The 12,594-nt window shown below is 40.6% G+C and overlaps 1 protein-coding gene across 1 annotated transcript; it reads left to right on the top strand.

Annotated features, from left to right (window-relative positions):
• On the top strand, positions 1-12,145 carry LOC124256450 (alpha-N-acetylgalactosaminidase-like). The gene is made up of 7 exons (XM_046690443.1): positions 1-196; positions 4,285-4,459; positions 5,531-5,705; positions 5,927-6,012; positions 7,967-8,131; positions 9,091-9,288; positions 11,641-12,145. Exons 1-7 carry the CDS (start codon positions 42-44, stop codon positions 11,896-11,898), a joined length of 1,212 nt encoding a protein of 403 aa, XP_046546399.1. The 5' UTR covers positions 1-41; the 3' UTR covers positions 11,899-12,145.
• Positions 12,146-12,594: the final 449 nt, after the last annotated feature.

Here is a 12,594-nt window from a genome sequence, read left to right on the forward strand (position 1 = left end):
AGTGCTGTTGGAAGCTGCACATGCGATAACGTTACATAAAGATGGCTGGCCTTGGTCTACTGGTGGTGTTGAGTGTCCTTGGGGTGTCCCGGGCTTTGAACAACGGCCTCGCCCTCACCCCGCCCATGGGTTTCCTGGACTGGGAGAGGTTCCGGTGTAATACGGACTGTGTCAATGACCCGGATAACTGCATCAGGTACGTGCTGTAACTGGGTAGTGACCTTGTGGTTACTGAGAAAATCTTTAAACATAAAACTTCAATGTTTTAACGTATAAATTATGTTAGATGCAATCCCAATATTAAATACACCATAAAAGCATTATATTTTTAAAGAGGTTCACCGTTGTCGGCCTAAAGGAAACTCTAATATTTTCGATTGAGGTATTTTCTTACTCGCAATTTTGTCATTCAAATTTATGAATAAAATATGTTTAAAACAAACAATGACCAAAACAAGTGTTCATGAAATGTTTAACTGCTTCACAGCACATATCACAAACACATGCAAAGTCAGGTTAAATTGAATGAATCCCAGGAACATATGCTATATATTTGTTAAACAAGTATGGTATTCAAGATATTTTTATGGATTAAACTTCTTTTAATTTCATTTAATTAATCCATTTAATTTTAATCCATACAAATATCTTGGACATCAATGTACAACTTCTAAATGCCACTGAAAGACAAGTATGGTATTTACCATATGTCCCTGGGTTTCATTTATTGACCGAAAGACTAAGGGATTGAGCACAAATGCACCACTAATGGTCGTCTTTTCCCTTCTCATTGTTTAGAAAGCGATTCATAGACAGTACTCACTATGAAATCGGACTGTCACAATGGACTTTTGAAATGTTTTTGACACCTTAAAGAAGACTTTTTCCGGGGAAAATGTTAATAGTGGGGTTTACATTGAGAGGATACCTATTCATATGACATGAGCTTAAATGACATGGAACATAAATCAGAATGCCAATATTACAAGTTAGAAAATACCTCAAACGAAAATAATACATTTTCTTTTAGGGTGACGGCGAAATATAATACTTGTTTTGCATGGTGTATTTAACTGTAGTAGTGTGGTTGCATCCTTCACTCTGGGAAGCGAACGTTTGTTATATCTGAAAGCATTCTGGTTCCTACATTTCCGTGAGACGCTGATGGAGTGATGAAAGCTTCTCTGAGAAGTTATCTGTAAAATAGTTGTTTGTCAGTATCATATTAATTGTACCATCAAAGGTCACCGACTATCATGTATACGCTTTAATCTTTCTGGCTTTCCGACAAAGTGAGCATTACTTACTTAATGTTCACCAATGGGCAGCTGTGGCTCTACAGACATGTCTGTGTTTGACAATCTCGATGATCAGGTTTGATTCTTACCTGGGCTAAAAGACGGATAGTTAGCAACGTTGGTATCTCCATGTGTCTTCCTCCATGCATACATATAGGTTACACAAACTCAAATATTATCTCATTTTTTTTTTTTTTGAAAAACAAATTTCCCCATAATATTTATTTAAAAAAATAAAAAAATATTATCTCATTGACTTCTATACTAACGTTATATATTTTTTTAAAATAACTAAGATATCAACAGCTATTACATGTACACGTGTGCATAGTCTGACCTTAAAGAAGCAATAAAAATATAAAACATGAACACCTCATCCTTTTCCAAGTACAGGAAGCTAAACAGACCGACCCCAGTTCCGCACAAAATGTCAACTGCTTGAAGATAATGTGGTTACATTCAGTATAAGTCATCAACAAGACAGCACTGAATATAGAAAAACCATGATCAGCTTTAATTACTGGTTCGATGTATATTTAAAAACACAAAAAACTTACACAAAATCACCCAATCACAGCTATCAGATGATTCAGTCTGCACTGAAGGTTCGGGATGAAAAGTGTGCGTTAAAATACTGATTCTGATTTGGTGTAGTATACAGTAAAAATAGTGATCGATCTTAAGCAATGACATGATTTTTATCGCCATATTATATTTGGCCGCTTTTGCATGACATTACTAGTTAGGATTGGTGTTCAGCAACCCATGATTTTCGTGAGAGGCGACTAACGGGATCGGGTGGTCAGACTCACTGACCTGGTTGACTCATGTCATCGTATCGCAATAGTGTAAATCGATGCTCATGCTGTTGATCACTGGGTTGTCTGGTCCAGACACAGCTATTTTCAGACCGTCGCAATATAGCTGGAATATTGCCGAGTGCGGCGTAAAACAAACAAGCAAAGCATTGCTCAGGTTCCATGTCAAGGCTAACTATAGGCCGTGTTGTCAACAGCTAGATATCATCAAGTTATCAACTATAACGTCATCTCATAAACCATTGACCTAGTCCGTGGTGTTATTAACTCGTCAACTAACTGGGCCGTGTTATTATCTACTGCATAGGTCGCGTTATCGCCCGGTGCAAAAAGATAATTTTATTAGCACTAAAATATGCTATGGTCTCATCAACCAATCGAAAACAAGGTGTTATCGACTGATACAACAAGTCGTGATATCAACCAGTACAACAACACGCTTGTCGTAAGAGGCGACTAAAGGGATCAGTGTGCCGTTGTTCAAAACAACCTTAGCGCTAAGACACCTTAAGTCTATGTTAAGGTATGGGAATTACGGTCACCTTAGCGCTAAGACACCTTAAGTCTATGTAAAGGTATGGGGGTTACGGTCACCTTAGCGCTTAGACACCTTAAGTCTAAGTTAAGGTATGGGAGTTACGGTCACCTTAGCGCTTAGACACCTTAAGTCTATGTAAAGGTATGGGAGTTATGGTCACCTTAGGGCTAAGATTACCTTAAGTCTATGTAAAGGTATGGGAGTTACGGTCACCTTAGCGGTAAGATCGCTTTGCGAAACGGCACTGAGGTGGCCAGGATCGTTTATTTGGTTGACACATGTTATCGTATCAAAACGCGTAGGTTGATGCTCTAGATCCGGGGCCATATAGCGTTAAACAAGAAAGAAACAAATACTATTGTTTCCATAGTCGACTGGCATTGTTTACGGGTGGGAGAGATGACGTATGGTTCATCACGGGAATGGTCCTCTTTAGAGTACAACTATTAAAATCACCAAGAATACATTTTTGAGCTTCCGGTCAAAGTGTCTCTAACTTCGGAATCGTGTGGTTGATCCTGTCTACAGGGGGACAGATGTAAGGGTACCAACTTATCTTCAGGAGTAGATTGTGGTGTGTGGTGGGCGCGGAGAGTACTTGGATGGGTGACCGTGTTTGGCAGCTTGACTCCTGAGAGTTTCTAGGACTTCAGTCCTGCCCCAAAATGAAGCACATGTGATATATGTGGTCTCACCTTGGGCAAGTGAGTTTGTTCAAAATTGCCTCTGTTCACCCAGCAGAAAATGGGTACCCGGTGGGGTAAGTCATGTGACTATTAACCTTTAGTCGCCTCACTGTCAGCTTGGGTTATGCAGGGTAATAATAATCAGATTGTGCGCTTTGAGCATCCTTATGTTTGGAAATAGCGCCATAGAAATACACTGTAATTATTATTATAGTAGATATGGGACAGGAGAAGCTCGCGATAGCAGTGAGGGGAGTAGTCCGAGGTCTAACACCAAGGCCATGTGTTACCATGATGTTCATGTAATAATAATAGTAATAATAATAAGATTACTTTTATCGCTGTATTAGCGCTACTGGGCATCTGTAAGGTGGATATTAAGCGCTTTACAAATGTACTATTATATTATATAGCGCCTCGTCCACATCACTCAGGGACATGCTATAAGCGCGTAACACATATACAGGTTCTATGTACAGGAAAATTGGTGTATAGATAGATATAGATATTTCTTGAAGATGTGAGTTTTGAGCTTGGACTAAAGACTTGCAGTGACGGGGAGGTTTTAAGATCCGATGGAAGAGAGTTCCAGAGGTTGGCAGCAGCATGAGAATATGAATTTGCACCAAAGGTTTTGAGTTGGTACACGGGGACAAATAGCAAGAGTTGATCAGTGGAGCGAAGAGACCTTTCCGGTTTGTACAGTGTTATCAAGTCCTGGAGGTATGCTGGTCCAGTGTCATTAATCGACTGATAGACAAGGGAGGGCGGTTTAAATTCAGTCCTCTCGCAGCAGCATGGTTCTGTATTTTCTGGAGGCGCTGTAATTGTTCATCAGAGATACCAAATAGTAAACTCTTACAGTAGTTAAAACTACAGTTCGAATGATGTAGGTCGCGCTCGTCATTTCAAACTATTATTTACATCAACATATTACATTCCAGCGAGAAGTTGTTCATGACGATGGCAGACATTATAGCGGAAGAGGGCTACCGCGAGCTCGGCTACGAATACATCGGCATCGACGACTGCTGGCCCTCCAAATCGCGAGACGCTGACGGCAACCTCGTGGCAGACCCAGAGAGGTTCCCCAACGGAATCCTCGGTCTCTCTCGATATGTAAGAGTTTAGATGAATCCCGTGCTCTGACTTTGGTGTCAATAGTCTTTCCTTTTGTTGCACATATTAGTGAGTGAGTGAGTGAGTGAGTGAGTGAGTGAGTGATACCATGGCGTGTCAACGACGTGCGGGAACGCTGCCTGAAATGATAAAGGGTTACACGTTTGACAAATTGAATTTATTTTACAATCGTTACAAGGCTAACAAGACTAAAAACATACTGTCTTATTTGTTTCAGTTGAATCACCATCTAGTTGAGTATACCATATGTGCATACTTTTGTTTGTCCGGAATTTAGAACCATAATCAACCAAATCTTGAATATGGAATTTGAATTCACGATTATAGGTTAAACGCAACCCTCTACAGCAAACTGCGGCTTCTACTGTTCTATCCAAAGATACATGGTGTATTAGTAGAACCGCAGTATTTTGCCTTCGGTTCGGTATACCGTAATGCAATCCTAAAGTTCGATATGTTCGGTTTTCGTACCGTCGTTGTAGTAACCTTTTAAAATATTTTTTAAAATGTCTAGAAATGGAATCATGTTGTAAAAATCTATGCATTTCTTTGCCAGACGGTCGCTATTTTCCGGGAAGTAAGTTCTCATATATCCAACCCAAAAGGACCGAACCGAAGGCCTTGTACCATATTGCGCACCGTACTGTGGTAGAAGCGTACCGTTTCACCCATAGCGGTCACAATGTGTTTTTTTTTACCGAATATCTTAACACGTAAGAAAAATTCCAAAATGCTTCCATAATGGTTCCACAGATGCTCAACTTCAGTTCTCAAAGATACCTTAATATCTCTATAACATATGTGCATTATTGATCGATTGAGTATATGCTTGACATCCTTTGTGTACTAGTTTCCAACATTGTTTCCAACCCTCTGTATGGCTGTTTAATGGTAAATTAAATGTAAACGAGATCTTTTATGCTGCACTTCAAAGGTCCATTCCCGTGGACTGAAACTAGGAAACCGACACATTCTTACCGTTTTGTACCGTGACCATATAATGCCGTATAATGGCAATATGTATTGGATCTGTCATGTTACTTTTCACAGGTACATTCACGTGGGCTAAAACTGGGTATCTATGGAGACGTCGGTACCAAGACATGCGCAGGGTACCCTGGCAGCCAAGACTACACGAAACAGGACGCCAAGACGTTTGCAAGATGGGAACTAGACTTGCTCAAGTTTGATGGCTGTAACACAGATGTAAACCGCTCGGCAATACGTGAGATATCAAGCAACAGTTTCACCTGAACTTTGTTTATGCATCCAAGTACAACCTAATGAATACTGTTCTAGTAAAAATCCAGTATGATTTTAGTATTCAGCATATCGCCCAGCATAACAAAAAACCCACATTGTATATCACCACGTGGAGTTTGCAGTCAGGACATTAGGAGACATCGAGTGATCAGGAACTGGTAGTGGTGCATTTTTGTGTTTCAGATTTCCCCTTAATGAGTCAAAGCCTGAACGCGACTGGCAGACCTATCCTCTTTACGTGTGAATGGTTTAGTGCAGACCTGACCAAGGTATGTATATGTCTAAGTCCTACCATGAATTTGGAAAATTACTCGTTTCTAACTGGTCAGCAAAACCTCCCCAAATAACATGTTTGTTAATGGCTAAATTGATGACCGCATTACCGCGACAGGAGATAAATACAGGTTATCACGCGAATGTGTTTTGGGATGGTTAATATCCTGCATTGGGAATAAACATTGTATTTAGCGAGCCTTGACGAGCGTGATAACCTATTTATCATACAATGTAATTCTAATTTATAATAAAAAAAGCGATTTCAATTGCCACAAATCATGAAACGAACTTCATGGAATGTGCACAGATATCTATGACGTCACAAATGTGCGCGTAGTAATACGTTGAGTCACAAGCTCGGTGACAATTTTCTTCTGATCACTCAATTGACTGCGTTGGGTCATCTAGTTCCCAGTACGTTTTTATGTTAAAGCAGGTATTCTTGCCAACAAATCTTAGCTTACGTTTGAAAAATAACAACAAACTTGTGTGGAACATCAGAAACTTTCATTTACCTTTTGAACAACAAATTCACATTACTGTTCGCGGGACATTCTGCACCTGGATTCCTGTACCGCCTGCTCGCTAACACCAGGGCGACTATAAGACGTTGTAGATTATCCCTGCTAACACTGCCAGTCGGTCGGAGTACTGGTGTTGGTATCTTTGTAAGCCTATGAATTTCTATCTTCGCTTCGTGATCCACGCCATCTATCGTAACCAGACATGACTTTTCTTGAATCAAAGCACTGGCAGTACCGTAACCACAGCCGTCAATCTGGACACCATCGCCGACACGCTACGCCATGTTTGTTTACAATGTGAAAGTAGTCCCTTAAATTTGCACATGACCTCTCTAATTTACATAGATATCCGTCTATGACCCCAGCGGAAACCGAAAATATCCGTTGGCTTTATCCTACAGAGAACGCTATTCATTGATTAGGGAAATATTTTTACAGGGTGAATCAGCCTGTCTGTGAGGTCTCTCTATCTGTCTGGGTGGTCTAGCTGCCTGTGTGGTCCATCTATCTGCCTGTGTGTATGCCACTTGGCCAGTATGTGTGTGGGTGTCTGTCTGCCTGTCTGTCTGTGTGTCTGCCCGTCCTTTTGTATCATTCGTCACCACTCGCTCCTTTCCGTAACCTCCAAGAAGACTCGTCCCCCTATCGATGCTTGTTATGTGCGAAAATACGACAAACCAATCAGAACGCGCGTAATGAGTGCAGTGCTTTGATAAAAATAATCCCGAGTACTTAAATCGTTAATGTCATTATGTCATTGTTTAAAAAATCATGAAAAATATATCTCGTCATATTGAAAGTACAAAGAACATAGCTAATAGGATTTTGCTGCCTATTATGAGGTTTTTAATAAGAATCATGCGATTGACGGTGAGAGATTCACGCACGTGCGTTTGTTGACATAACGGCTCTCATGGGTCCATCTGTGATTATTAAACCCTATTTAGAAATTTAACTTAATTGGAAATATAAGGCGAACAGCTGATAATAATTACGTCAGAATATGTCGTTAACAAATATATTTTTCACCTTTTAGTTGTTTCAAGGAGGTTTAATTCTTTAAAATCAATAAGCAAAATCAGCAATACAATGTATGAGTGCTTCGGTGGTATTACGTACCATTGGTATCAAACAAGAATAGAGTTATTGTTCCTGTTTGAAGTAGTTCTGATGTTCCTACGCCAATATGAAATCCTTCCAGAGGGGCACGAGTCGCTATTCGGCTTGTCCCGGAATAACACGAGTTGGTCTCGAATGCTCTTGCATGTGTGTATGTATGAGTCTGTATGTGTGTCTGTATCACTGCCAGAGTAATATTTGCACATTTGATTTCATTGTCTGTTTCACACGTTTGTCACGATGGAATTTTGTAAATGCTTCGAGTCTTACCCCGCCAACCCTCATTGCACCTACGTGTTTCTAGCACTCCCACTACATCAACAACAGCGAGTACTGCAACAGCTGGAGGACTCTGAAGGACGTCCAGGACAACTGGCCGTCAGTCCTTGGCATCATCCAGGCTTATGCCCAAAATGTCGGGGACTTCATCTCAGTATCAGGTCCAGGGTCCATCAACGACCCTGATCAGGTGAATATATACACACACAAAACGAGTGATTCAGTCATTATCAGTGACCGTCTCTCCATTACTTTCCTCTCTCTCTATTTTGCCTCTTTCGTGTCTTTCTGTTCAGGGGCGGTGGGGTAGCCTAGTGGTTAAAGAGTTCGCTCTTCACGCCGAAGACCCGGGTTCGATTCTCTACTTGGGTACAATGTGTAATCCCACTTCTGGTGTCTCCCGCCGTGATATTGCTTGAATAGTGCTAAAAGCGGCGCAAAATACAACTCACTCTCCTACTTTCTGAAAGTGTCTGTGAAGTTATTGGTGCTATATTTGTTTTTAAAGTTTTGTTTCGAAATAGCGAGGTTGGTTGAGTGATATTCGGGGCTCATTGGGAAAGTCATGGTTAAAGAGAAATGACATCCCAACGGTCAGCCTCGAGCAGTTGAGTGAGTGAGTATGGTTTTACGCCGCTTTTAGCAATATTCCAGCAATATCACGGCGGGGTACACCAGAAATGGGCTTCACACATTGTGCCCATGTGGGGAATCGAACCCGGGTCTTCGGCGTGACGAGCCAACGCTTTAACCACTAGTCTACCCCACCGCCCCCTCGAGCAGTTGAAGGGTAACCAGCCGTCAACTGCCCTCGTGCCATTCCTCTTTGCACAGGCGGCAATACTGGAATCGTTGACTTCAAACATAGGCCTTCAGATGTTAATATGGAAACAATGTTTGCCATCTGACTTTATTTACGATATCTCAGAGTGGAACTGAGAATGTGTGGAATGAACACCATACAGCGTGACATCACTTCATTCATCTCAAATTGAGGATTTCTAGTCAATTTGAGAAATTTCAAAGAAGATTAAGCTTTCTGTTGCTGTTCTGTATAAATTATATAATTCTATCTAAATGAGATTTATTCCCTCGAAATATTACACATAATGCCATGAATAGAGACTGAGGCTTCTATTTGGTGTTTAGCTTATCATCGGGGACTTCAGTCTGAGTTATGACCAGGAGAGGGCTCAGTTCGGGATGTGGGCGATGTTTGCCGCCCCACTCTACATCTCCGCTGATCTGAGGACTATCAGACCACAGGCCAAGGCCATTCTACAAAACAGGGGCGTCATTGCCATCAACCAGGACCCACTTGTAAAGGGGGCCAATATGATAAAAGAGGTGAGATTATTTTGAAAACCAACAAAATGGACACGACTCTTTCCTTAGAAAAAATAGTCGCCCCTAACGTCAACACCAATGACGAATTCATTATGAATTTGGAACAATAATTTGAAAAGAATTTGCATATTCCGTCAAATGGATTTATTTAAATATGAAACACCAGGTATTGACTACTTTCAGCAAGTGATGTAGTCAATATATATTTATAATTTATATTACAGTGCACCCTGGTTATAATTCCACCCTGGATATAATGCCATGTTTTTGCCAGAACGGATTTCCTGACTATATTATACACTGGTTATAATGCCATACTGGATATAATGCCATTTGCCAAAGATTTTGGAACAAAAAGTCATTTTTCCCTGGTTATAATGCCAATTACACTGGCTGCAGGTAGTATAATACCTTACTTGGTTAGTTGACATAACTCAAATAAATTGACCAAACACATTAATGCTTTAAGTAGTTTTGTCATCCGAGATAGGATGACATATGTGACAATACACTTCCTGCCACCTACAACATAAAGTCACCTGCAGCCCTTAGACGCTGGGATTATCCAGTCATTCAAGATTCATTACAGGAGACATCAACTCAATCACCTTGTTGATTGCATAGGGCCTCTTACTGTCCTACCTGATTATAATGCCATCCTGGATATAATGCCACGTTTTCTCCTGGACAAATGTGGCATTATAACCAGGGTATACTGTATTTTTAACATAATAATATACTATAGTATACTAATAATGTATATATTAGTTTTCACTAATCAAAATTATAACAAAAACAAAAAACACCATGACGTTTTCAGCAGTTCATTTCGATATATATTGACAGCAGTCGTCATTAAGACAATTCCTATGTTTGAATCCCGTTAATCATGTCGTGGTTGTTGTGTATTGCGCGCAAACGCATCCCAAAATGCGTTTGTAAACGTTTGTCATAAACATTAAAACGATACATGAAAAGTGCATGCAGAAAACGTTTTCCACATGTGGAGAGACATCGAGGGAAACATGTGGAGAGACATCGACTATAAAGGCCAAACCAAATTCATAATTTCATTACAACATTTACGAAGATAATAAAATGCCAAGGCGTAATGCTACTGACCGAAATATCGCCTTTGGACGTTTGGAGGCAGGGAAGTCCCAGTCTACCGTTGCAAGACACTTCAACGTCCACCACAGCACCATACCTCGATTATGGTATCGATATACTCGCTTCATTTCGATCCAAGATCGTCCTAGAAGTGGAAGACTAAGAGTGACCACTCCTGCTCAGGACCGATTCATCCGGGTGTTCCACCTTAGTCACCGATTTGCTACAGCCACGGACACTGCGAGGTCAGGTGCCTGGTCTTCGAAGAATTTTGGACCAATAATTAAAAATCGTCTGAGAGAAGTGGGAATTCGAGCATATCGACCAAAAGTTGGACCTGTCCTGACGCAACTCCACCGACAACGATGTATCCAAAGGTGCAAGAGGGTACAGGTATGGAACTGGCGAACTGGCGTCTTTGGTTTCACGATGAATTGCGTTTCCTCCTCCAACGACGGGATGAGAGACAACGTCTATATATCGACATCGACACGAACGTTTTGCGTCGAACTGCGTTCGACAGGTGGGCAGATTTGGTGAAGAGCGCGTAATGGTGTGGGGAGATCAGAGCTAGAGGTGTTTCAAGTCAATCTTACACCAAATCGCTACATCGACCAAATCCTGCGACCTCACCACTTTCTAACCGCCAGAAGGAGGTGTTTCAGCACGACAACGCTCGATCCCGCACAGGTCGTGTAACAGGTGCCTATCTCGCCAATGCAAACGTCAATGTCCTTCCAAAACGTCTGATCTGAACCAAATCGAGCATTTATCCAACTTAATCGACTTATGTACACTTAAATACGTTTAATACATTTCCTTATTTTTGGCATGTGCGTTTCTTTTTTTAAAGAGTTTAATACAAACATACAAGTATAAATATTAATATCGGCAAAAACACTGAGCTCCAGTGACGCGTAACGTTTTTTATTCAGGCTATATCCATGAATGGATGAGTGAGGTTTTACAATTACAGGGGGCACCAGAAAAATATCCTCAACATACCGAGGTATCGAAGCGAACGAGCGAACGCTTTAACCACTAAGCTTATTCCTTTAATCTCAAACATCGTTTTCACAGGGAAAACAATGTCTCATATGCATCATCTGTCACTACGAGTGTCTGTGTCTGTCTGTGTGCATATGTGTGTGCCTCTATTGATGTTCTCTTCTTGTGCTATTGGGTGTGTCTGTCTACGCGAAGACTTACAAGAATGTTCATGTCTGTTGTTTTCAATTGCAGATTCAAAACGTGCAGGTCTGGCTGAAGCCTTTGGTGAAACCCGGAAGTTATGCAGTAGCTTTCTTCAACCCGAACTCTGCTGGCACGCCAACGCGCATGTCCCTGACCCTGGCGGATATCACACTGACCAATCAGAACGGCTATAACGTTACTGACGTGTTTGATGACGTCAGTATGGGAATGTTCAAGCCGAGTGGTCAGTTCAATGTGACTGTCAACCCAACAGGAATTGTGCTGGTCAAGGCGGTTCCTCTTTGAGACATATTAAGATAAAGTCACTGGTGTTTAATGGCTTTTTGAACATAAATTATGAATACGTTCATTAGATGACGGTGGTCAAGGGGGTTGTAACATACTATAGTCTGTTTGCAGTGAAAACGTACCGATGAATTTCACGTTAAACAGAAAAGTAAATCAAATAAAGAAAAATTATGATTGCGAATCCTCATATCTTTACCTTGCCACTTTAACATAAAAATCTCAGAATTTTATTTAACTTAGGATAAAAGTTGTTTAACAAACGATCATGTTTCAAATCGATGTAATTGGTTTGTATTACAAGGGGGTATGCACATTAAATGAAGCCCCGAGAACAAGAAGGGTTGGTTTCTACGGTAGTCTTAGTTAACGCTCATCACGTACCGCACGTGCATTTGTTTCACTGTACCAACTACTGCGTGTACCCCCTGGTAATACATACCAATAATAGCGATTTGAAACAATGATCGTTTGTTAAACAACTTTTATCCTAAGTTGAATAAAATTCTGAGATTTAAATGTTCAATTGGCAAGGTAAAATTATGAGGATTCGCAATCTTAATTTCACTTTATTTGATTTACTTTTTTGTTTAAAGTGAAATTCATCGGTACGTTTTCACTGCAAACAGACTATAGTATTTCTCTCGATTCGATTTGGTAAATTTGGTAAATGTATTTATCAGAAATAGCATTCAT

This window comes from Haliotis rubra, unplaced genomic scaffold, assembly GCF_003918875.1.
Source record: "Haliotis rubra isolate DU_JTF1 unplaced genomic scaffold, ASM391887v1 Scf628, whole genome shotgun sequence".
NCBI lineage: Eukaryota > Metazoa > Mollusca > Gastropoda > Lepetellida > Haliotidae > Haliotis > Haliotis rubra.